Source organism: Atractosteus spatula, chromosome 7 (genome assembly GCF_055471065.1).
Source record: "Atractosteus spatula isolate fAtrSpa1 chromosome 7, fAtrSpa1.hap1, whole genome shotgun sequence".
In the NCBI taxonomy this organism is placed as follows: Eukaryota; Metazoa; Chordata; class Actinopteri; order Semionotiformes; family Lepisosteidae; genus Atractosteus; species Atractosteus spatula.
This window is the reverse complement of record NC_142712.1, coordinates 58344527-58371203: the sequence shown is the minus strand read 5'-3', so window position 1 is coordinate 58371203 and position 26677 is coordinate 58344527. Positions and strand designations below refer to the sequence as shown.

At 46.4% G+C, this 26677-nt stretch overlaps 1 protein-coding gene across 2 annotated transcripts; it reads right to left on the bottom strand.

Moving 5' to 3' along the window:
• Positions 1 to 26677, bottom strand: kif7 (kinesin family member 7). Of its 2 annotated transcripts, none has more exons than XM_088921875.1 (19): positions 26523 to 26677; positions 23864 to 24271; positions 22905 to 23105; positions 21905 to 22292; positions 21020 to 21566; positions 20609 to 20752; positions 19715 to 19936; positions 17835 to 17998; positions 17527 to 17624; positions 16342 to 16524; positions 14924 to 15126; positions 12559 to 12756; positions 10914 to 11039; positions 9321 to 9497; positions 6546 to 6761; positions 5543 to 5749; positions 4190 to 4388; positions 2854 to 3015; positions 1 to 864 (listed from the first exon to the last, which is right to left on the bottom strand). In XM_088921875.1, exons 2-19 carry the CDS (start codon positions 24189 to 24191, stop codon positions 548 to 550), a joined length of 4080 nt encoding a protein of 1359 aa, XP_088778001.1. In that variant the 5' UTR covers positions 24192 to 24271; positions 26523 to 26677; the 3' UTR covers positions 1 to 547. The 2 variants fall into 2 exon arrangements, with proteins under 2 accessions (XP_088778001.1, XP_088778002.1); XM_088921876.1 differs by lacking the exon at positions 1 to 864 and adding an exon at positions 1246 to 1397.

The following is a 26677-nucleotide window of genomic DNA, read 5'->3' as shown; positions in this document are numbered from 1 at the left end:
TATTCTAAAAATGTTTAATTAAGAAAACAAAAAGGGAAAATAAAAAATGTACAAAATGTAAACGTTATGCTATATTTACATGATCCATGTAACTATAAAAAGCATGCAAAACAAAAAATGGAACAGAAATAACAGAAAAGCCCACATGTAAAATAAATCAGTCTCCTGCAGATGAGGTGGACTCTATGCAGTAGCAGTTGTTTCTAAAATCATGTTTTTTCAAATGAAATGTACTAAATCTCACACCAGTCCACACGCACCACTGCAGAGCTCTCTCATGGCGTCTGCGGATCCATGTGAAATGGAAAACGTCCCAAAACGCCTGCATGTTAACCATCACGTGTCTCTGTCCCAATAGTGACATTCCGAAATACAGCACAAAAGTGCATGGAAATAAAATGACAACAGAAAAATAGGGACAAAAGGCGTTTACAGGTGAAAGCGTGTGTGCACACAGGCATGGCAGCGTGGGACCGCGCGAGACGACAGCAGCGATCAGGACCTCCTGTTTCCCGGTGCAGACAGGAAGCAGGTGCCGATCCCGCCTTCAGAGCGGGTTTCTCCGCACGTCGATGATGCCGGCGCTGGTCAGCAGCGGCCCGGTGCTCAGGCTGGACCTGCGGAGCTCCCTCCGGGGTCTGGCCAGGGCCGAGGGCGCCGGGGGCAGGGGGACCCCCCACGGCCCCAGGGCCAGGCCGGGCAGGCGCTGGCGCAGCTCCTCCAGGCCCGGCTGGTCTTCGCTGGGAAGGGACGAGCGGCGCCACGTGGGGGGCAGGGGCGCACGCACCAGCTCCCGGACCTCCTCCCTGGGCCTGGGCCCTCTGTCCGGCTCCCCGCTGTCCTCCGCTCTGCCCCCGGCCGTCCCTGCAGGACCGCAAGCCGAGAACACACCTCCTCACAGTCTGGCGCTCGACACGAGCCCCTGCCCAAGCTCACGCCCTGACAGCTGCTCTTTTTAACGCGTCACTTCTAGAGAGAGCTGTGCGCTTCCTCAGTCTCCTCTTCAGTTTCATGCCATGTCAGCTCTCACTCTTTGCCGTTATACAGGCTGATACACAACGAAAACGCAAAAGTCCAGGTTCTAGCGCTTTGGCCACAAACCTGCGTAATGTTTTTTACGTTTTAGGTTAGGAGTAAGTAAGGAGATGGGTTTGTTGTACAGCAAGCAGATATATGACTTACTGCTGTGACCAAAATTTCATTAAAATACTAAGAGCTCAGTGTTTGGTGGTATTCGAGTTGAGTTAAAATGAATTTGTAGAAATATATATTCATAAAGACAATCCTTAATTAGTCAAGAATTATATATAAGACTATGATCAGCCTAAGTAATGAAGGTGGGTAGCTGCGTCAGCATGCGTAGGCTGCAATGGAACAAGTAATAGGTTTATTCCATGCTGAAAAAAAGAAAAAAGAAAAAACAACATTTCGGCCATGGAGCCTTCTTCAGGTTTTCAGTAATGAAGTAATGAGTAAGTAAGTAATGTCTTCATAAGTAATGAAGACTGCCTGGTTGCCGTTGCTGATTGAAGGCAACTTGTCTACAGAGCCCAGAGAATAAGATGTTTTGCTTAAACAATCAGGAAACTAGTCAAGAGAAACCAGGAGACTCAGAGGATCACTGCACTGGCTCAGGACAGTTACATCTCTGCCTGATCCATCAGTGTAGCAGTTGTCAAACTGCAGGAGCTACAGAGAACTGCCAGGAATAAACAAACTGCATATCAGCAGAATGACTGCTGTGAAATTATCTGCATGCTTAGAGGCTGACATCTTAAGACATTTGACAATTTAGAGAAATTAAGAACTTAGATGGCCAGAGAATATCAGATATGGTGGTGTCAGAGAGAGTAGTGGAGTGTTACAGTGCAGTCATGGCAGAGCATCACCAGGGAAGATACCCAGCGTCTGGTGATGTCTGTGGGTCTCAGACTTCAAGTAGTCATTGTAGTCAAAGTAGTCAAAGAATCTGCAACCAAGTACTAAACATGACAATTTTAAGATTAGGTTAATGTGTCCAATTACTTTTGGTCCCCTAAAATAGGAGGACTATGTATAAAAAGGGCTGTGATTCCTATATGGTTCACCCAATATAGACGTAAAGGCCCTTGAATTAAAGCTGAAATTCTGCACTTTACCTTCATAGTCATCGTTTCATTTTAAATCCAATGTGCTGGAGTACAGAGCCAAAACAACAAAAATTGTGTCACTGTCCAATTGCACTGTATATTCATTAACGAACACAGTTTGGGCCCTGACAGATGTGCCTTTGTGTTGTTCAAGCAAACTGGTGAGGTAATGGAAGTGAGACGATGTGAGGAGGAAAGTCCTTTAACACAAGAACACCTGTGGACTAGACTGGTGCTCAGCTTTAACACAGACCGTAGCCCCTGCTGCTCCCCAGCCACGGCGAATGGTCTCAGGCAGACACAAAACCCAAAGAGACATCTCTGAGTTACATGCAGAGCTGATATCTCAAAAGACAATTTGGTAGATTTGTACTATCTTAAAAACATTTCGGGATGTGAACAATGAAAAGCAAAATTACAGACACATTACTGAAACAGCTGTCTTGTAAAAAAAAGCTCTAGTTATCTGGATCCCTGTCACTTCCTCTCTAGAGTGTTTCTGTGTTAGTGTAGTGCACTGCCCCATGGAAAGCTGGAAAGAGCGCAAAGCAAGGCTGATACGATGTGTGCATTGCTTAGAAAACATGGACAACAGAGCAGAAAAAAAGCAGAACAGAAAAAACTGAAACGGAAAGAGGCTACAGAAACAGGATAGGGATCAGTGCAGTAAAGAATGGCTTCCAGCTACCCTGGACAAAACACCTCCCACTCAACGGTTTGTTACCTTTGGCCTGGTCTGCAGGCTGACCGGTTTGCCCCCACAGCTCCCTCAGTTTATTGCTCAGCTCCTGGTTGGCCAGCTTGCAGTGGCTGAGCTCCTTGCCAAGGTTGTGTATCCAGCCCTCGTACTGGCGCTGCCTCCCTGCCAGCCCTTCATCCATTTGCTCTGTCAAGACATGCAGGAGCAGCAGGTTAATCTCTGCAGCCCGGCCACTACAATCAGCAGCACACATGAGGCAGAGATTTAATTGGAAAAGCCTGTGAACAATTATAAAAAAGAAAACTGCTAAGAAGGACTACTAATGCTACACAGACCTAAATCATGAACCATTTACTGTACAAACAAAGGCCTTTATGGGTACGATGCCTTCGGCTCAGATACTACATTGTGAACAGAACATACATGGACAGTATTCATCTTCTGTAAGAAGGAGGCTGTTTGCTTTTCCGCCCTGGCACTGCTCTGTGAGCAGCTGCACCTTCCTCCGGAATGTGGGTGCATGTGTGAATAGGCACGTCTGTGTGTCTCTCTCCTCAACTGCTACACCCACATCTCTCCCAGACAAGTGGCTGCAGCTACAGTGGGGCTCACCTCCTCCTTGGCATGCATGACTAAAGCAGCAGAGTGTTTCTGGGGGACACGAGGGGCTGGAGCATGTGACAGAGACCGCTTGCTGATCCTGAGGGCCAGACCTGTCAGGGCTTCCTTTCTCTCTCTGTGCTTCCCTGGGCCACCACATCCGTCTTAAAATAATAAGTAAGACTACTAAAGGACAGAGGCTAATCATCCCTTCTAGCCTGTTTGGTAGTTCATTGATCCAAGGATCCCATCCAGCTGTTTCCTGAAAGAAGCCAGGCTATCGGCTTCTTCCACACCCCCACAACTCTTTGTTTAAAGAAGTGCCTCCTGTTCTTGGTTTTAAATTGTCTTCCACATATTTTTCACTGGTGCCCTCTGGTTCATGTTTCACTGCTCATTTTGAAGACATCCACTGGGGTTCTTCAGAAAAGAAAAATACCGTGTGCAATCTGAATTTAAAACTTCTTTATCCACAGATTGTGGAAATTTTGACTGATGGGACTTCTACTATTGCCCAGATCCCACATCGTAATTTCAGGAGGGAAAATAAGAAATAAAACATGAAATTGGATGACAAATTAGTCTGAATGATTATTCTGAAACTCCAGTAAAATCAGAAATGAATGAGCAATCTCATCTGGTTGACAGCCAGAAGGACTGCAGAAAGTAAAAGAAATCCACTTGGTGCATGTTTAGCGGCGAGGTTTGCCATTTAAAGGAGGGACTTGACTAAAACTAAAGCACTGACTGCCTCCCCCACCTCTGCACTGCTGCAGCAGCAGCTGGACGTTCCTCTCGTGCTCCTTCTGCTGCTGGGTCAGCCTGCGGTCAGTGTCCAGCCGCTGCCTCTCCAGCGCCGCCTCCAGCCACTGGACCAGCTGCTGCTGCTCCTCAGCGCGCATTTCCAGCTCTGCCAGGGCCAGCTGCAGCCGGCGCTCCTCCTCGCGCAGACACACCACCTGGACACACAGCAGCGCAGGGTCAGAGACAGCAGAGAACTCACACAGACACACTGCCTGGAGCACACATCAGCACAGGGTCAGAGACAGCAGAGAACTCACACATGTACACAGCCTGGACACACAGCAGCGCAGGGTCAGAGACAGCAGAGAACTCACACAAACACACCACATGGAGCACACAGCAGCACAGGGTCAGAGACAGCAGAGAACTCACACATGCACACAGCCTGGAGCACACAGCAGCACAGTGCAGTGACAGCAGAGAACTCACACATGCACACAGCCTGGAGCACACAGCAGCACAGGGTCAGAGACAGCAGAGAACTCACACATGCACACAGCCTGGAGCACACAGCAGCACAGTGCAGCGACAGCAGAGAACTGAGGTGTTTTCCTGAAGGTCTTGAAGAAGTGATGGGTTACCCTGTGCTTTTTATTAAACAGCGCAAATAATCCAAACTGTCACAATTAATCAAGTAGAAATGTTGTTTGCTTTGCAAAAAAGTTGAACTTTTTTTCAAAAAAGAAGTGGCAGACTTAACCTAAAATAAAATTGCTGTGAATACAGCCCACAGTGTTTGATTTTTCCGACTTGCTAGAGTTTGAATTAGTTTTCTTAGTGTGCCACATCTCTCAGTCTCACAGGCCTCCTCTCAGCTCCTGTATTTCTAACAAGGGTACGCAAGGTGGCTGACACCTTTAACCAAGGTAACTGAGAATAAAGAACACAATGCAAATACTACAATGCTATTACTTGGCAAGCTTAGGGGCTATGAAGTTTAATATTAAGAACAGTGTTCTAACAAAATAGAGAATGCAGGATAATCCTAATGCATAAGACTAGTGAAACAGAAATGTAATGGAATATGATGAATTTACTTATTTTTATGCAATTCATTGAAAACAAAAAAAGGACACCCAAGAGGGTAGTCACTTGCCCAAACCAAAAGCTCATTGGAAAAGATGTTTTGCACATGGAGATGGACTTTAATCATCTGCTGTAATTAAATGATGAGAAGATACTAACACCTGAAAGAATGACCTGTAAGTTTCAGACTCTCATTCCCAGCTTCCTAGAGCCACACACAGCTGGTGCACCCTGAGCAGGGAAAACATGACCGCCCGGAGACCGCCCGGAGCGAGGACCTCACCTTGTCGAAGTACTTGCAGAGGAGGGCTCGTGTCTCGGAGGCGGACAGGTAGCTGAGCTTGGCCATCAGGTTCATCTCCCACTGGGACAGCATGCTGGCGGAGGCCCGGAGCAGCCTCTGCCGCTGGGTGATGGCCTCATTCTTGTACTCGATGGCAGCATCCAAAGCCTCGATGGCCTCGTCCAGCTGGAACAGAGTCCGCTCCTCCTGTGGGGGCAGAGCAGGGGAGCAAGACCAGGGACAGCTGATGGGTCAGAGCTCTCACCTGTCCTGGGATTTCAGTATGGTCACTTGCACCAAATCACAGGTCTAGACACTCTGAAGAACTTTGCCAAGAGCATATCAGTTTGCTTTTATAAAACAAAGACATAACGTCTCTGTTTCACCTCAATAAAGAACATGGTTAGCATTAAAGTGAAAATCACTGGCTGGCTAGCAAAGTCCATTTGAGCACAAATGGTGCTTTTCCTTCTGGGCTAATAAAATGTATATCTGGCTGATTCTTGGTATGCTCACCATGTTCTCTGCTGGGGAAAAAATCAACCAAGAAAGATTCCTGAAAATGGATCTATAAAAAACATCAATCAACTGATGAATAAAACCAAACGGCTACACTGTAAAATCAGTGAAAACAACCTTCTGTGTAACTAATCTGTTTCCGGGTGAGACCTCTATTATTCAGAGCATACAGGCGTGTTCAGATAAACCCAAACCACTTCCAGCCATCCCTGCAGGATGCTCCCCCCACGACAGCAGTGCGCCTTCTTGTCTGCTGTCTGTTCGAAGGACTCAATGCCCTGAAGATTCGGTGGCAATGAGATGACTACAGAATGCATTCAGCCTTATCTAATAAGTGAAACAGCTGTACTGGTAAAAAGAAACACAGAAATCAATCTTATTACACTCCCTTCAAGCAGGAGCACAAACAGTCAATGCCTGCTCTTATCCCCCTGCCAGCCGCTTGCTGACAGAGGTTTCTGTGGGTCAGGGACGAAGCGGCTACCTCGGGGGAGAGAAGGCTGCCCTGGCGGAGTTTGTCGTCCAGTTCGGTTCGCTGCTTCAGGAGCTGGTCCTTCTCCAGGCGCAGGTTGGATATCTCCTGGCGGATCTGCTGGGAGTCCTGGGCACTGCTGCTGCGGAGCTGGCCGTTCCTCTCGGAGAGCTCCCGCTCCAGGGACTCGATGCGGCTGGACAGGAGGACGAGGTCTTTACTCAGGGCCTGCAGAAGTGGGCACACATGAGACACACGTATGCCACCCAGGAGGCACCAGTACTGCTCTCAAGAGCTACAAGAGGCATGCAGGGAAGGCAAGACAGGTCACCTCATTTTTTTTTTTAATGTTTAAAATCAAACTGGTACAATTTTCAAAATGACTAATTCACAAGAGTTACATTTCAGTTTGAACATTATCACATCTTTCTCCCCTTTGAGAAATACTGTGCATCGGGTCACTAATTTGAAGTGTTTTAAAGTGTTAACAGTGAGTATGGCTCAGGGACTACATCCAAACACACAAAACAGAGCAGATGCATACATAGTGGTGTCTGCCAGCCTGACAGCCATGTTTGGGTATGTTCACCTTGTTTACCTTGATAGGCTATGCAGGCACTACCATGCTCTATTAAACTCAGTAACAATGGGTAAGAGCTACCTGCTATCCCCAATTAGTGATCTTGTTTGCAAGTGAGTTTCTGTTAAAGTGTCATTTCCATTTCAGGTCTGAGAAATAAATGCGTAGTAAAGAACAGGTATGAGCAGTTTAATTGCTTAACTGTCACAGTTTGAGAGCAGAGCACCATTAGATGTCCTCTGGTTAATTACAAATTCATTTGTACTCTGTCCAGTTTTCTCAGGACAAGATATAAATAACAGTGCCAGCACATTTTCACAAGCTATCCTTCCGAATGTTTTTACTCATAATTTATTTTATGTGGTAGGCAGCTGGTGTTGCACTGGGACTATTTGAAAAACCAGTGCAGACTTGTAAATTCTACTTCATTGATTTTTCAGCCTTCAGTTTTAAAAACTGCAGTTCTAAATCTTTTGGAAATTCCCTACCTGCCAAAGTCTGGATGGTTTGCAGAGTAATAAGCTGCAGGACTGATACAAGCTGTGCTTGGGAGGTTGGCAAGTATGACATGCTTGGCAGCAGATATTTTTCTACATCAGGGTGATCACAGGAGGACCACAGCAGCTCAGTATCCATCTGTGTTCTCCTGTAATGGGGTTTGCTTGCAACCTTAATGCCATGCAGAGGGGCGATCCATGACCTCAGCATGGCAAAGCACACTGTAAAAATGACATCTATACACTCTTTTACAGATGTGTTCACCTAATGTTCTCTCTTGGAATGGAAATTAAACGGACTAAAATCTGTACTGAAAGAGGACTGGTCAATGCTGCAAGCAAACAGTGTCAAAATTCAGGCTGTGTTCCTAAATTAAAAACACGCCATTAAGAACCTAAGAGAAAACACTTACTTTCATGTGGATATTGAACATATAATCCTGTATGTTGCATGTGTGGGTGTATTTACAGTAAAAACACATCAATACTGAATACACATGCAGGCTTGCCGCTGACACCTGTCAGTGTTCCCTGGGCTCTACATGTGAAGGCTTGACCACCCCTGCTGCAGGCAGTGGTCTCTGCATTCAAACCGTCTCCAACACATCTGGTGTAAGCACTGTTTTTTCTGAAGGCTATAAACCTCTGTGCAAGCTGTTATATTAATGAAAAAAAAAACACTGACTTTTCTGTGTTTTTAATACCTTTAACAACAACTGGCAGCAATACTGGCAACACTGTGTGAAGGGCTTTGAGCGTTAATAGCCCAAACCTTTAATTACAGTGAATACAGACTGTGTCTGATAATGATGATTTGTTCAGACTTGTTTGCTAACTCTAAAACAGTCAGTAGTCGTCATTAATTTACTTTTGCATAGTGTACATACAGTGTGTGACAGGCATGTTACACTGCAGCCCTAATTCCGAGTGGTCCTACCAGGAAAAGGAGAGCACATGGATGTGAATGTGTTTAAATGGCTTTGTTTTCTTTCCTGCATCACAGTTTAGACTGTCATAGAATATGTTACAGAGAAGACTATGATATATCAAATAATAATAATAATAATTCTCCATTCAAAGTACTTTAAAAGTAATGGGGACTCCTCACCACCACCAGTGTACAGCCCCACCTGGAAGATGTGACAGCAGCCAGATTGCACCAGTACACTCCCCACACACCAGTGATCAGTGGGTAGGAGAGCAGAGTGATGAAGCCGGTTCAGAGATGAGGATTATAAGGAGGCCATGATTGGTAAAGGCCAGGGGGGAAATTTGGCCAGGAGATCAGGGTAACACCCTACTCTTTTCGAGAAACGCCCTGGGATTTTTAAGGACCACAGAGAGTCAGGACCTCAGTTCTACGTGTCAACCAAAGGACGGCGCATTTTTTACAGTAAAGCGTCCCCGGTCACTATACTGGGGCATTAGGACCCACATGGACTGCAGGGTGAGGCCCCCCCCACTGGCTCCACTAACACCTCTTCCAGCAGCAACCTCAGCTTTCCCAGGAGTCTCCCATCCAGTGGGCTGCCAGCTGTGATTTGCACAGTGATATGGCTGCTGGCTTTTATAAATGTTATAACATTTATACACCTTGCTCGCTGTAAGCACCTCTGATCAGATGCTGTTTCCTCACAAGTGAGCTTGTTTCTCTCGCGCGTGACCAACACTCACAGCCCCCGCCCCCGCAGGCAGTGGGCAAGGCCCCACCTGGCTGGAGCGCAGCCTCTTGCTCTCCAGGCCGCTGCGCTCCTGCAGCAGGGCCTCCTTCTTGGCCAGGATCTGCTCTCTCTTGGTCAGCTCGCCCTCCAGCTCCTCCAGCCCCCGGCGCTGCCCCAGCACATGCTCCATCTCCTCGTCCAGCCAGCGCTTCTGCTCCTCTATCTTCTGCTCGAGAGGCACACACAACAGGGCGGGCTGGATGGCTTCGCACAGTCCGCTCTTTAAACAATATCTGCCGCGTACACTACAAGGAATATCTCAGCGTTTGCCCTTCGAGAAGTCAGCTTTTAAAATGAAGAAAAATTAATTCACAACTGAGTTCAAAACACAAACAAAATTGTATCGACCTCTCTCTTTTCTCCGAGACGTGGTCTTTGCTGATAGCTGTGTTTTGTCACAGTCTCAGAACGTGTTTTTCTGCCAGACAAGGACGCCAGGCTGGAAACAAGGACAGCAGGCGCCAGGTGAGGCAGGAGTGTGCAATTCCCGCTGGCCTGGGCAGTGCTGATCTCGACAAGGCTGTGGTTCAGCTAGTGTCCATCCCCTCCACATTCACTGTGCCTGCTGCTGGAAAGTGTCTACTTTATTCAACATCTTCACTTCAAAAAGAAGCTTCATGTTAACATTGTAGACAATTTAAAGATTTCAGGTTAACGTAAAGCATTTGCAAAACAATGCCATCTGAAAGAAAGATTTATTTGGCTGATTTTAACCTTTAATGTTGGTTGAAAAACAAAACAAGCTGAAAATGGACAGCAAATAATATGTCTCTGCCTGTATTTCTGACTTAATGCACCAGACTATTACTCTGTTGCATTGCTATCAATTGGCTCTGATAGAATGTGATCAAACTGTCTTCTCCAACGAATGTCAGCATACTGCGATATCCTACAACAGTGTATAGGTACGTCTGTTGGGTTATATGACATATAGTTATATAGGTGGTGCCTGAACAGCTTGTTCCCAGCTGGGATTTGATTGCTGGCACCACCCGGTGATGAATTTCACCAAAGGTACCAATGTATTTGGCAATTCAATGAAGGGCAAAGAAGTTTTCTGTCTTGGTGAAGGGCTAGGGCCGAAATAAACTACTGTGCTGCTTTCAGTTAAGCATGTGGCTTTTAGTTTAAATGGCCTAAAACTGCTGAAGTCGTTATTGAAGGGTGGGATGTGAATCTGGAGTCATCAAGCAGAGGCACTTGGAAACCCAAAGCATTTTCATGCATCGCATTTGTCCCAAATGTTAATTTTTCAATAAAATGAATGATCGGGACACTGGGTGTGTGTCAATGTCGAGAGGCTGTAACTGTAACGTGAGAAATTAAATCCCCTTCAAGGCAGACATGTCTATGTGCTGCTGCCTCAGTGTTTTTTTTAAATAACATCTGGATGACAGCACTGTTCAGTTATCCAACAAATCAACTGGATTACAGTTCGCCAATGTGGCATCCAATCAAGAGTAGTGCAGCACCAGGGGTAAGTACAGAGTAAGTTCAAAATAACAGAGTGTAGTATTTGCACCTGTTTGTAAGGAAGCCTTCACTGCCCTTCATGCTTCTCTTAAAAGTTTTAAACTCAGACCTGCTGCTCCTCCAACGAGATGACAGAACCGTTGCTCCCGCTGCGCCTCTTCCTCTGGAAGGCCGCGATCTCCTCTGTCTTGATCCTCAGGATCTTCTGCTGCTGCTCGTTCTTTATCTCCAGCTCCTGGACAGAAAGATTCAGGCAGAGCTAAGCTTCGCCGCAATCAGCAACACACTCCTTGCTTTCAACTCACATTACCTGCTGTGGCTGAGAAAGCACAGGTGGTCGACCCTCAGTCCAAATGAACACGTGCATGCACCTCATTCAAAAGACAAAAAGTATATATATCCACCCTTCTATGAGATTAACAGAGAACTTAAACGCAAGTTGGACTGGTGCATGCTTTTAGCTTTAGCAAGCAGAAGGTGCAGGAGGAGCGAGCGGGAGGTGCAGGAGGAGCAGGAGGAGCGAGCGGGAGGTGCAGGAGGTGCGGGAGGAGCGAGCGGGAGGTGCAGGAGGTGCGGGAGGAGCGAGCGGGAGGAGAGGGAGGTGCGGGAGGAGCGGGAGGTGCGGGAGGAGTGAGCGGGAGGAGCGAGCGGGAGGTGCGGGAGGAGCGAGCGGGAGGTGCGGGAGGAGCGAGCAGGAGGAGCAGGTGGTGTGGGAGGAGCAGGAGGAGTGAGCGGGAGGTGCAGGAGGTGCAGGAGGAGCGAGCGGGAGGAGCAGGAGGTGTGGGAGGAGAGGGAGGTGCGGGAGGAGTGAGCAGGAGGTCCGGAAGAAGCGAGCAGGAGGTGCGGGAGGAGCGAGCAGGAGGTGCGGGAGGAGCGAGCGGGAGGAGCAGGAGGTGCGGGAGGAGCGAGCAGGAGGAGCAGGAGGTGCGGGAGGAGCGGGAGGAGCGGGAGGAGCAAGTGGGAGGCGCGGGAGGAGCGGGAGGTGCAAGCAGGAGGAGCAGAAGGTATGAGCAGGAGGAGCGAGCAGGAGGAGGAGGGAGCGGGAGGAGCGGGAGGTGCGGGAGGAGCGGGAGGAGTGAGCAGGAGGTCGGGGAGGAGCGAGCAGGAGGTCGGGGAGGAGCGAGTGGGAGGAGCAGGTGGTGCGGGAGGTGCGGGAGGAGCGGGAGGTGCGGGAGGAGCGGGAGGAGCGAGTGGGAGGAGCAGGAGGTGCGAGCGAGAGGAGCAGGAGGAGCGAGCGGAGCGGGAGGTGCGGGAGGTGCGGGAGGAGCGGGAGGAGCGGGAGGAGCGAGCAGGAGGTGCGGGAGGAGCGGGAGGAGCGAGAGGAGCGGGAGGTGCGAGCGGGAGGAGCAGGAGGTGCGGGAGGTATGAGCAGGAGGAGCGAGCAGGAGGAGGAGGGAGCGGGAGGTGCGGGAGGTGCGGGAGGTGCGGGAGGAGCGGGAGGAGCGGGAGGTGCAGGAGGAGCGGGAGGTGCAGGAGGAGCGGGAGGAGCGAGCGGGAGGAGCAGGAGGTGCGGGAGGTATGAGCAGGAGGAGCGAGCAGGAGGAGGAGGGAGCGGGAGGTGCGGGAGGAGCGGGAGGTGCGGGAGGAGCGGGAGGAGCAGGAGGTGCAGGAGGTGCAGGAGGTGCAAGCAGGAAGAGTGGAAGGTATGAGCAGGAGGAGGGAGCAGGAGGAGGAGGGAGCGGGAGGAGCGAGTGGGAGGTGCAGGAGTAGCGAGTGGGAGGAGCAGGAGGAGCGGGAGGAGCGGGCAGGTGTACCTTGACGCGATGCTTGCCCCTCTGCATCTCGCTCTCCAGCCGGCGCTTCTGCTGGCTCTCCTGGCGCAGGCGGCGCTGCAGCTGGTCCTGCTGCTGCCGCATGTTCTGCACGTTCCTCTCCAGCTCCCGGACCCGCCGCTCGCTCTGGGCTGACAGGGAGGCCAGCCGTGCCGTGTCACGCTGCTTCTGCTTCAGGACCTGCCGGGAGCACACACACTGGCTAGACACTCCTCCCCGGCCCTGCCCGCCGCTGCCTCACTGTGCCTCATCTGAGCTGATCATGGCACAGTCGCTCCACTCCTGCTGCTCGCATTCTCTGCCATCACACGTCAGCGCTGACAACAGCTAGACTGGAGCAGGAGGAACCCTGAGCAGCCACAGGCCCGCAGGCTTTACACACCGGTTTCAAACCACTAATGAGCAAAGAGCACGACAACGTGCAGTTGAAAGGAAAACCAAAAGACACCAATGATCTCTTGAACAAGGGTCATGTTGGAGGATATAATAGCATTAGAATCCCAGGGCATTTATTTTCATGATGGAATTAACATTTGGATTTTGTCAATCATGTCAGAGAATCACTGATAATTACCTGGGAGACACCTGCACAATGCAGAAGGATCACCTGCTTTGGGATGTTGCTGCAAGTCTCAAGTATCCTGATCGCAGGTAAATCGTGACACCCCACCTACACAAATCATTTCTCCCGTGTTTCAGTCACCTGCAGTTAGACCTGAATCTAAAACTCTCGAAATCTCTGCATATTCCAGGAGACAGTTCATTCCTGGACCTTGTTAATCTGTGATTAAATTCCTCTTAGGAGGATAAAAATATTTACCTCCAAGAACAGACAAATAAAGCAGCTACAAAATAATGATTCATTAAATCTGGCAAGGAAGCAAAAGAGACTGAGGTTAGCTTTTATAGCACAAGAAGTTTTCAGCAGACAGTTCTGACAGAATGTAGAATGCCATTTCTAATGTCACATCTTTCAGGAACAAAATGCTCTAAATGTTTTACATGGATGTGTTGTTGGATGGATGCGATTCTTGACACTTTTGATATCTGTTTGTTACAGAGAATTTCCAGCATTCATTACCTAGATAGGGACAAAATTCTGTCTACTTTTTCTCTTGATAGGCAGCATCAGCTATGCAATGGAAAGAAAAGCGTAATTTTTCTGAATGCAAAGCATGTCAGCGCCAAACTGCAAGGTCAGCCAAAGGAGATGCCTTAGTGACAGCAGCTGTCACGTGCCTTATGCATTAAACACGCAAGCTGGTTTATCTTGCAATTCAGACAACTCAGTGACTTGACCTTTATTAAGAACATTTTCACGGTTGCTTTTATGAAGTTTGACGTCATTTCCATCAGTTATCTGGGCTGCAAGACACAGTGTTTGATATTCCAGCAAGGCACCTGAAATTCACCTTACAAACAGCACACTTATATTCAATTTCCAGACTAGCAATCATGCAAGTCTGGGCAGGAATGGATATTTTGTTTTTCATTTCCAAACTTTAAAGTTTGCAGTTCCTGTAGCCTTTATATTCAGTTCTTTTGTTTTCTATTCCTCCTCCATCTGTACATGTGTACAACTCACAAGCACAACCTGTATATTCCCCCTTCTCCATGTTGTAGATCATTTAGGGTATTTTTTTAAATGTTTGCCAAATTAGCCAAGGGAATTTTTTAAAATATTTAAAATAATAAATTTGGCCAGGGGAATATTTCTGCAATTTCACTTAGTATTTGTTTGTATATTGATCAGGTGTCACTGGCTGAGAATGGTAGGACTTTTTGGTAGGAGTCATTGTGAAATCTCACCTTCTCACTCATCTAAAAACAAAGCCCTGGAGAGGATCTGCAGCCAAATCTGATACACAAATAACATCTGCTCTGGCATTTCCTGTGTGAGCCAAGCTCCTGAACCTGTGTGAGACTGATACAACTAGTTCAGTCCAGGAAGAAGCATGCTTTTTTCCCCAATGCCATATGCGAATATTACCATCTGCTCTCAAGCAGTGATATGTTAAAAAAAGATCATTTACAAGGTATGTTGAAGAAGAAATAAATATTGTTAATATCTGATTGCAAAGCTGTCTATTTAGGGAGACCAGGGAGTTTCATTCATAGATTTTTTTGGACATTATTTCCAATGTGTCAAAGTGACGCATTGTAGTGCCTCATAAACACTATGGGAAACCCTGTATCCTTTCACAGAGATGAATTAAGGTATCAAACTGAAATAACAATAACATGTTTCTGTCGACAAGCTGAGGACAATGAAGCTGTAGTGACGATCACAGGGTGATTCCACCTTGACTGGTGTCACAGAGACTGGAAACGGTGAAGCCGGTCTGACCTGCACTCTGCTCTGTGCCGCGGCGATCTTCCTGCGGCACTCCTGCGCTTTGGACCGGTCGGCCGGGTCCCGGGGCTCGTGGCCCTCCAGGTCCTGCAGCTGCTTCTGCGCCTCCGTCAGCTCGGCCCGCGCCCGCTCCGCCTGCCGCTCCAGCTCCGAGATCTTCCGGCTGTACTGCCTGTTCATGGCCTGGGCGTCCCTCCCTGCGGACACAGCGTGGGCCGCATGAGGGAGCCTCGTGTGGTCCCATCACACACAGCAACGGATCCCGCTCTGCATCCTTAACGCACCACACGGCAAACTGCTAAAGGCCAGCTGGAGAACTAAGTAACTTCTCTAGACCTTCATTTATTTATTGAAACGTCTTAGTGGGAAAATGTTCACAGAACAGTATATAAACATAATTTTAAACTATTTTTTTAAATTATAATGGCGATTCTTCTTAGCATAACCCACTGGATTGAAGTTTACTGCTGAGAAATCCCACAGTACTCAAAGCTCACTAATTGTACATCTAAGTTAATAAAAAAAAGCTGCACAACTGGGCTACGTTTGCCATCACTGGGATATATCCTGGAACATGTGGGTGTTTTTAATAATAAAGCGCATTTGCTTTTCTCATTGGGTTTATAATTTAAAAATATACTTAATAACATCAACTCCCATATCGCCGCAAAGACTACTTCTCATGTTTAGATCAATTTAAAAAAAAACGTAAAAATAAAACATCCCATATTAATTTGAATATTTTTTAATAGATGAATGTATTTATCACATATCAGTAGAAACAGACTAGATCAAATTACTCTGTACTTGGCAGTCTGTTGTCTTGCTGCAGTCTGAACCAGACAGAAAGAGGGTGAGGCTAACTGTGGTACAATACTGTGATTTATGTTTGTAAGGCCTCAGTTAGTGAGAAATACACATCTGCTTATCGCCAAAGACACTGAGATCCTCCCAGGCTGTTTTATTTCTGAGGCGGATGCACATTTAACTAAAAGTACAAAAAAACTATTTTTGAACACACAAAGAAAAAACTTCTACATTGTTCTTTACACATAAGATTAACTTTACAGAAACTGCGGATGGGATTTCAAGAGTTCAGTACTCCTCTAGGGTGACCCTTGACGGACACTCCCATTAATACCAGTTCCCATTAACAGGCAGGCAGGAGCAGCTTGCTGAAGAGTACAGCAGCAGTGATCCCAGTAAGACCTGAACTCACTGCACCGCAGTTAGCAATCCAGAGCTCTAACCAAAAAAACATTCTATGTAATTTCACAATATTCTGAAATTGTTTTGCAATATGCCTAACAATTCCGTACTAACAAGACTGAATGTTATCTTCAACATTCACATGCTCTGCTACGATAGTGATACTCTGGTGCTGGAGTTGCCAAGCCGCCCCTCAGCTGTACCTGTCTTGACCAGCTCCTTGATCAGTTCCTCCTTCATGCGGATGTTGATGGACAGCTCGCGGATCTTCTGCTGGGCCTGCAGGAGTCCCCAGTCCGAGCCACTCTGGCCTGGGCCAGAAGTGACCAGGGGGCAGCTGTCTCCCATAGACCCTCGCAGACCTGACCCCCCACCACTGCTGTTTGCTAAAGACAATGTTTTTGAAAGTCAGTGAAAATGCAGAAGGGTTTATGTGTTTTGATTTATCACTTACTGAGCTTTGCATATAAAAGACAGTTATGATGCAGATTATTTTTTTCCTTATTTACTACATTTGTATCATCAAACATGTATCACCAAGCGCTGCTGTCCCTTCCTGTCTGCATTAAGCAGTGAATTTGTCCTCAGGAGTATGTGAATTTCACTTACTGATCTGTACCTTTAACAAAAATATCAAAATAGAGGATCATTCCTTGATTGCATCATGCATCTTAACAGATGTCTGAAATGGATGGAATTTATTATCTTTCCTTGGTCTTTCTAGAAAAAATATGATTTCTAAGTGGCATAAAAAATTCAACAGCATAACCAGACAAAAATGTAACATGGTTAAATGGTGTAAAATGCACATTAACAACAACATATGGATACAAATGTTTCTGAACTAAAAGTGAGCACTGCTGCAGACAAAAGAGGTGTTTCCACAAGCGGGCAATGAGTGGGTGTTGCTGATTGATTGAAACTCCTACAAAGACTTGATTGAGCAACACTGCAAGTCCTTACTTGTCACAACACAGAATGCGTGGAGATACTATATTTCTGAATCAAGAAACTTTGAACCTATGTAACTAGCCAGGCTGGAAACTGAAGCAACTAACTGAAATAACAAGGCTGGTGACTGTAAGTCTGAAACTTTCTGAGTGAGGAAATATTCTGCTGTTTGTCCACAGCATAGCTTGTGAAGCAGCAGTGTGTCAGCTTGTTCTGCAATCATCGTTCTAGCTGCAAAAACACTCTCCCTGCTCTTGCAATACTACATCCATTAAAACAGGAACACTACTTCTGTTTACTTCTGTGACTCTGTTTACTTTGGAGTTTCAATTAAATTCAGAAAGGTTTATAGAAAATAATTCTTAAGTGTTCTGCTGCAGAAAGGAAGCTGAGAGAGAAAAGTAAACTTTAGAAAGCAGAGGAGCGGGGGGACCCACGCTTCGGCAGTAGCAGATCTGGGGACGCACACCCCATCCCTTGGCCAGACAATGCAGTACTCAGCACTTCTCTCTTGGTCCAGGTCATGTTCAGGTGTCTGCAACAAAGTGTTCACTCATTACAAAGCTGACATGAGATTCTTATCCCCTGAAACATCACACACAGAAAATAAGCAATATGTTACCACTGCAAATGAGAAGAAAGTGATACCAATTTGTGGTCCCAAAGAGCCACACTCCTGCAGGACCTCAGAGATTCTGAAACAGCAGCAATTAAGACAGTAAACGATCAAATGTCTATTACACACCTCCTTCTGTCTCTCTTCATCTTGATCTGACTGTCTTGCCCTTCTTCTTCAGCGGTAAGGAGGTCAGGGTCCTGTAAGGAGTCTACCTGGTATTCCTCTCCTTCCTGGCAGCAGGGTACACAGTCCTCCCTCCCCGTACAGCTGCCGGGACCTGACTGGCTCACCTGAGGAGCAACACAGCACCCACCGAAGTTCAACAGACCAAAAAGAGCAATACATCACAGGACTGGTCCAAATCCAGTTAGGTTTCAATCTCACCCTGGCTAGAATGAGATAGAAATGCACTCGAAATAAAATAACAGGTTTATTTAATTTACAACAGATCTATCTATTGTATATCTATGATATGGTCAACAGCATTCTGGCTTAGAGGTAGGGTTAGATCCTATCCCGTATGCAATGTTGCATAACAGCAGTATTATTATAAATTATATGTTAAGAGCAAAATTGAAAATATAAAAACAGTGATTAAAGATAAGAAAATTAAAACATAAGAACAGCAACAATAAATACAGCTGCAAGTAGAGATCATTGGTGGTCAAACCTAAATATCACTTCTCAAGGACAAGAATGGTTTCTGATAAGAACGTGTGTGGTTTTCTGTGTATGTTCCATAAACAATATGACTCTATGAGCCTTGTCTAAGGACATATACGACAGTTTTGCATTTCATGTAAAGGAGACACAAAGGGTCACAGGCAAGTTCATGCACATATTTTGTTCAAGCACAAATAGTTTACCATACTATCCATGACCCTATCCAATCTCTGCAAGAAATTAAGATTTCTGCATCTGACCTTTACGAAAGGTCAGTTAATCTAGAAGTGTCTATTTTCCAGAAAGACACAGCAAGAACAAAATTACAATGGCAGAGATTAAAAAACACACCATCAACACCATCGGTCTTGCTGTGGACAGCTTAGTTTCCTGGTCAGCATAAGAATAACATATGTGGGACCAACTCGCCCCCATCATCAACAAGAGACATCTGCCTGGGCAGCCTTTATCATCTTGCTGCAGAACATCCCACTGCTGTCTGTCCAAAGATTGATGTGTGACGTCTGTGTCTCAGTGCTTCCAGGTCTGGTTTCGTGCTCAGGAAGGTGTGTTAGTGTGACCCCTTTCATACTGAACACTCACCATGGTTCTTTAACATGATCAATACAATAACAGTAGAGTACATTGGAATTTTTCATTATTAACATTTTAAATGTATTTATTAAATCCATTAAACCTGAGAATTGTGTCCGTTTTCTGCATCAGTATAAAAGGTTTACATTACTACCAATATTAAATTCGAAACGTAATTACATGTATTTGAGAGTGCTCTAAAACTTTGAAAATTTCTTGAACATTTTAATATCTAACATATTTGCTTTTGGTTTATAAGAGTTAGTTTAATTCAGCAAACTGCTATCAGCTACTTAAGAATATATTGATGTGATACAACCCTTTATGAAAAAATCCTAATTTTCTGTTTTAAATGCACCTGCCTACTTCCCGAAGTTTCTGCTTGTGTCCACTGATTTGTGTTGTTCTGCTGAATGAATGTTAATTCATTTTTAATAATGAAGGCTACAATCATAGGAGCTTGATCCATATTCATTAAGAAAATTGCAGCTCTGATCAGTTATTTTCTTTGGAGTACTACAGAGAAAGAATAATCTCTTCATTGCATAATAACATAGTGGGTTAATATATTGCAAGAAGCAAAATCCAGCATCCAGGTGGATGCTGCACATTTGTGGGGGTGGAGGGGAGTCCCCATTACCTGTAAAGCGCTTTGAGTGGAGTGTCCAGAAAAGCACTATATAAATGTAAACAATTATTATTAATTATTAAAATCAAGGCAGATGTGATTGGTTGTTCAGGATATTTACCTTTCTAGAACTGATCCTTTTATTGTCCCCGTCGGAAACAAGCGCGGACTGCACTGCATTCGAAGTGCAGAGACGTGTGGAATCTGTAGGAGCCGTGTGAGGCCTCTGCTTGAGATGCACCAGGTGGACACCGACCACTAAACCTGACACAGAGGAGCCAGGCTGGGCTAGGCATGTCTGCAGCTCAGCAATTACATCCTGTTGCTCCTGAAGCTTGTCACTCTGAGGAAATACAACAGAGAACAAAAGCACAGTTATGATACTCGAGAGTGCCACTTTTCATGCCTGATGCCACAAAGAAACAATTAATAAAGCTTGTCAGGAAAATTGAAAAACTATGTGGCAAAAACAGCACTGCAGTCTCTGCATTTGAACACAAAAGGTATCATATTTCCAGCAGCTACTGCTATATGTTGTTTCAGAAATGTTATTTTTTTAGGTCCCTGCTCTAAGGTGGACTGCAGTAATAACACAGAAACCCCTTTAAAACTCTAGGTTGTTCATATATAAAGTTAACCTTATGTTAGATCTTTTTTTATACATCACCTGTGTAAGATGCTGCAGTGAAACCAGTAAATGTATTCTGACTTTTAAGGAAGGCCAGATTTAAAAACCTATTTCTGATTATTGCCAAGACCTCACAGTTAACAACCCTAACATTACATTTTGACATTCTCAAAACTGAGAATGGATTTGTTTAAAGCTAGCATGTTCCACAGAATAATGCTCCACTGTCACCATAATGTGTGTCTGGTTTGCAGTTTTGGGCTATTGGTCATCGGCACAGCACTTAGTAAAGACTGGGATATGAGGAGGCTCCAATGTAGTACAGCTTCAAGTAAAAAAAGAGTATTCTGAAAACTGCAAAGTGTGAGTACATTCATATCCCCATACCTGCTGTTTGTACTGCTCCATGGCATCCTCCAGAGCAGCCAGGAAGTCTGTGTTCTCCTTCTCCAGCTGCTGGATCCGAGCCTGTAGCTGAGAGATGTACTCATCCCGGTCCCTCTCACACTCCTCTGCCTCCTGTTCAATAACCTAGGACACACATGCCACACAGACCCATCATGGAAATTCACTATTAAGAGATTAGACTGATTATTTCCTGTGTCCCTCTGATGTAATGAGCAATATTTTATTCACAGCTCAAAAATATCTGCATTTGCATTTATGGTGTTTAAGTACAAAGCTGTGTCTCGGCTACTGCTAGACAAATTTTTCTCATGCATAAGTTGAATTGAAATAAAATCTCCGACACGCTCATCATCTGCTTCTACAGCAAAGAATGAAGGCCCTGGAAGATACCTGGTGTGTGGCAGCACCCTTTCCCTTCTGCAGCTCTGTGGTTCCTTCCTCTGTGGACGTGCTCTCGATTCCGCTGTCCAGGCCTGAGGCCGTGCTCAGCTCGCTGCGCTGCTCCTCCACAGAGCACAGCCACTCCTTCACCTGCAGCAGCTGGCCTGGGCTCAGCGCGCCCTCTCCCTGCAGCTCCAGCAGCAGCCTGTACGCAGCGTCTGTGCAAGTCCTGTAGTGCGCGCTTTCTGCTTGCAGCCTGCCCAGCTCCCCGCCCCCCGCCCCGGCCCGTCTCTCGGGGTCCTGCCGGGCGATGGTGCGGGTCTCAGACCTCTGCCGATTCTCCAAGGCGCGACGCAAGGCTTTGATCTGCAGCTCTAGCCCCTCCGTGCGGTTCAGCTCTGCCCGCCGGTAGTTCACTACAGCCCGGTTCTGAATGTTCTGAGCCCGTCTGGCGTAGTTCAGCGTGTTGAGGCTCTCGTCGAAGTCGGCGGAGGAGGGGCTGATGCATGCAATCATCAGGGTCTTGGCATTCCCTCCCAGAGAGTCCTTCAAGATCCTGTGGGCAGACAGATAAGAAGCTGTCAAAGGTTGCTCTCCAAAAAAAATGTCCTATTCAACATACCTGCCTACACACACTTCGAGACTTAGTGCTTCAAAATACATGTCAGAACTGGACATTTTTCACAGCTGTTGATAAGCTCACAAGTACATGATTTACTCCCCTGCTTTTACTCAATGACCTGCTGTACCCGTCTCGACCAGCTCCTCATGCGGATGATGGTGGACAGCTCGCGGCTTGCTGCTGGGCCTGGTGGGCTCCCCGGTCAGAGCCCCTTTGGCCTGGGCCGGAGGTCATCAAGGCACGCGACACAAGTGGATCACAGGGCCTCGTACCTGGTGATTTTGGAGTCCCTATAGGGGATGTGCGAGCCCCTTCTCTTGGGGTCCCCGAGCGCCCCGATGACGTTGCCCAGCGCCAGCAGCCCGCTGTTGATCTGGATGCTCTCCTTCAGCCGCTCGCCCGTGTTGCCGGTCTTGAGGACGCGCTCAGAGCCGGCCAAGTCCACGAAGTGAAACTTGGAGGCCAGGACGTGTGCGGCGGCACCGGGGGCCCGGGGCCCGCCCTGCCGCTGCTCCATGGCCAGGGTGAAGATGGTGTGAGAACGGCTGGAGCTGGGGTTCATCTGCGTGGCCCCCGTGTGCCTGGCTGCGTTCCCCGTCTCCAGCAGGCTCAGCACCTCGTCCAGCCCCTCCACCTCACACTCCTTGACCCCGCAGAGGACTGCAGATGCCAGAGACACAGTGACAACATCAGACGGCTCCCCTCTCTCACCCCGACACACTGCCTGACACAAAGGTAGGGCAGCCAGTTTTTCTACGCTGCCCCGTCTTTCTGTTTTGATACCTGTAATTAGCTTTTTAAAACTCTACCAATATCTAAAATAAATCACAGGCAGTGGTTTGTCATTCATTAAGCAAAACATGGTGACTTGTAATACTTCTTGTTTCAGAACCAAGAGTTTTTTTTTCGTTTGCAGAATCGCCTCTTGTTAAAATTAGGTAACAAATATAGAAAAGAAACACATGGAAGGCATCATGTGGTGTCTGGATTCAAAAGGATGCTAATTAAATTTTGAATTTTGGAGAACTGAACCTCTCTGAACATGGAATTCTTCCACGTGACGTTTTCTTGCAGGGAGATAATGCTGTATTTCTGGAGTAAAAGGATACAATTATGTGATCTGCACTGATCACAGATTTGTTTCAAATATTTTTTTCAGGTTGACAAGGCAAGATTCAGTGGTAGGTCTAAACACGACATATGTGCAATGTACTCCTACTTGCCCATAGTACAGAGGCTGAAAGGCTCTAATGAAGCTCTGAGGAGTCATACCAATGTTGCCCTTGTCATCCTCCCGGATGTGGATGTCCTTACTAGCCGTCTCCACCTCCAGCAGGTCCCTGAACTCCTCCTTGTACACCTCCAGGTAGGAGATCCGCACGGAGAAGTCGCTCAGGTCGTTCTCATCCAGCAGCTTGAAGACCTCGGCCACGGCTCGCGGGATGATGCCCTGCTCGTCATCGCTGAAGGAGGCTGCAAGCCAGCGCCACGCTGTGTTAATCACACCTGCCTCGCTGTCTCCTCTCCACCACATGTCAGATGGTGAGCAGGGCTGGTCAGGCTGCAGCTTTTAAGCTGTAGCAGCTGTACTGTAGGAAGTGGGTCTGGCTTGGTTTGGTGTGAACACTCCCCCTTCCCTGTGTCTCAGCGCCTCGCTAGCAGCCTGGGAGCTCAGAAGCACCTCACCAGAGAGACATTTTTTGATCAAATCGTCACTATTTGTTTCCAACACGGCTCAGCCTGGAGACTGAGCAGTAAAACCTGCACATCTCGATGAGAATGACCAGTTTCACCAAAATATCCTAACTAAGAATGTAAGAGGTATAACAGCACACTTCCACAAAGACACGTAACATCTAAAACAGATTTAACTTCTTGCCTTTCTGAAAATATTACAGTATGTGCTATTAATGTAAGCACTCTAACAGTACATAAATACAAGAATTACAGATATAGTTTGCATGTAATAAACACCAACCAGAAGAAGTATTTTTACACATCAAGACAATTCAAACTTATAAAATGTGGTTTCTCGTTATCACTCACCAGAACAAAAACCATATAATACAACAACAATGATAACAATAAAGACATGTAATTTTATTTATTAGTAGCTTTGTTCCCTATCCAATGCTGGTTCCTAAAACTGTAAGCAAAAATATTTAGAGAAACATTTAGACCTCCACGGTGATCCCTACTGGCAGAGAGTGGCGCGGAAACAGGACACTCACAGATATTGGCCTCCCCAATGGTGTAGGTTTTGCCCGAGCCCGTCTGTCCGTAGGCGAACACTGTTGCGTTGAAGCCCAGGAAGAAAGCCTCGATGAGGGGCTGCACACAGGTGGAGTACACCTCCTCTTGGCCACTGCTCTCCGCAAAAACAAAGTCACACTGGAAGTGGCGGTCATGGCCGAGGGTCACCCTCTTGTGCACAGGGTCCACCGTGATGCAGCTCTCATGGCTGTGCAGCAGCTCTTTGGGCAGCAGGGGGCGCACTCGGACCACCACCTGCACCAGGCTCTCCTCGGCCCTGTACTGTGCTGGTCCTTTAGGTGCCATGGCTGTAGCTCAGCAGCAGCCACTGGCACAGCAGCCTGCCGGGGCCCCTGCTAGGGCCATCTGCAGGGCCACTGGAGGTCCTAGTGACACAGCAGAGAAAACAAAGCAGGCAAATCAGCCCTAAAGGTGGAGTTATCTGCTAGCAGCTATAACACCCTGCAACTCACAACAGGCAGCCCACTGGAGCTCAGCAGGTGTGAGCCTGGTCAGTACCTGGATGGGAGACCTCCTGAGAAAGCTAAGGTTGCTGCTGGAAGAGGTGTTAGTGGGGCCAGCAGGGGGTGCTCACCCTGCAGTCTATGTGGGTCCTAATGCTCCAGTACAGTGACAGGGACACTATACTGTAAAAGGTGCCGTCCTTCAGATGAGACATAAATCCAAAGTTCTGACTCTCTGTGGTCATTACAAACCCCAGGGTGCTTCTCAAAAAGAATAGGGGTATTACGCCTGGTGTCCTGGCCAAATTTCCCCCTGGCCTTTACCAATGATGGCGTCCTAATAATCCCCATCTCTGAACTGACTCCATCACTGTGCTCTCTTCCCCACTAATAGCTGGTGTGTGGTGAGTGTTCTGGTGCACAATGGCTGCTGTCACATCATCCAGTTTGGGGCTGCACACTGGTGATGGTGGAGAGGAGTCCCCATTACCTGTTAAATGCTTTTAATGAAGTGTCCAGAAAAGCTTTATATGGCATTATTTACGGCATTATATTATTGTCATCATCATCATCTCCTTAAGATGAGACTGCATGTCCAGTTAGCTGGTTCATCTAAGAAATTGCTTCAGGAAACACAGTACGTTTAGAACTGTGCTGTTCAAGCACTGAGTGCTGATCAAGCCTAAACAATTTGAACACATGTCTCCTGTGCTGAAAAACTTCCAGTGGCTTCCAGACTCCTACTGAAGCGACTATAAAATCCTCTTGCTGACCTACCAGGTGTTGAATGGTATGTCTCCTCAGTACCTTCAAGAGCCACTATCCCCACACATCCTAGTTCACTCCTTCTAGCCTCTGGGCTCCTTCACATTGTATGTTAGAGGGCTGAACCCTTTGTTGTTTACAAATCTTGGCTTAAAACTCATATGATTTTGATGGCTTTTAAATCATAACCCATTTCTCTCCTTTCATTTCACATTTACAATTTACTGCATGTTCTGTTAACTGTACATTTCCATGCATAATTTATGTAACGTGCCTTGAAAATGCTCTTGAAATTGAAAGGCGCTTTATAAGAATAAAACTGATTGAAAATCAATTGAAGATATTCTGCATCACGATTCATAATCCCCTCCAGTACCTTCTAGCATCTTTCCCAACTACAGTTTTCCACTGTTTATTTAAATCTTCACCTGTTCTTATCAATTACATGCTGCAATTCAGAGCAGCTGCAGTGCATCCTCCTGCTCTGGCGAGAAGAATGCCTGCAGCAACATGCTAGCAGCAGTCAAGCAGACAGGCTGGGCCACAAGGCCTCCTCTGGTTCGCGTGAGCATGTCCGGCAGCTTCTTCAAACCGCACTTTTCCCTTTTAGCCTTGATCAGGATCAATTCCTGGTTATGAAAAACTTGTAACTATTAGGTTTAAAACCGACGTCTCTGCCAGGCGACAGTGTATGTAAAAAAAACAATATACTGGGTGGCTGAGGACAATGATTAATTATTGTCTTAATTAGCCACTGATTGAAAACACCTATACACCCCGAAGGACTGTGACTCTGCAGTGCGCCACTGGTGTAAGTGGACTAGATAAGTAAGGACTTCAGGGGTTTAGAAGTTTAATTGCACATGTACATGTTATGTCTGTAGCAGTTGCATAGAGGCTAGTAGTAAATATCCGTACTTTTTCCAGAACCAGAACTCCAGTTTAACTACCGGAAAGCCAAACGGACTGAAACCAACAACCTTTGTGCTTCTACACTGTAAATGATCGGTCCGGTTATTACAATTCAACCGTTTTAATTGCTCTTATTTAAAATGCTGTTTGCGAGAAAACTATAGTATGAGGGTTTTTTTTTATACGAAGAAATGTCTGAGTACACTGCTATACGATTGAGACTCTCAATGAAAACACATGGACGGTGCGGTTTATTTATCACTTTCTCATGCGACATAACCCCGTTCTGACCAAATCCTCATATTACTATTACTATTTTTCTAAGTCAGAAATACATATATCACGTTTAATGCATGAATTACTCGACCCCAGTTAGGATAAACGTTAAAAGAAAATGTTTAAATATCTGTCTCCAACTCTCACGAGTTTCCCCAACTTCATAAGAACAATAGCAAAACATCAAAAGTTCTTTTTTCTATTGAGAAAATATACTTACCTTTCAAAGGAAAACACCAACAAAAAGATATTTCACAGTTCAAAGCCTCGGTACCAGTTTCATTTTTGTGTATATGTATATATTTTCTGTGGTGTTTTTCGCAACTTAGTGTTTTTAGTTTTGCAGCTTTTTAGCGCGACGTAATACGTCACCCA

Bases quoted from the DNA above. Each gene is read 5' to 3' on its own strand.
- kif7 (XM_088921875.1), bottom strand. From the start codon at position 24,191: ATGGCACCTAAAGGACCAGCACAGTACAGGGCCGAGGAGAGCCTGGTG. The intron at 22,293-22,904 runs GTATGACTCCTC...TGGCATCTGCAG, and splicing joins GGATGACAAGGGCAACATTG to TCCTCTGCGGGGTCAAGGAG. The intron at 17,999-19,714 runs GTAAATATCCTG...GTTGCTCCTCAG, and splicing joins AAAGGATCAGTTCTAGAAAG to GTGAGCCAGTCAGGTCCCGG.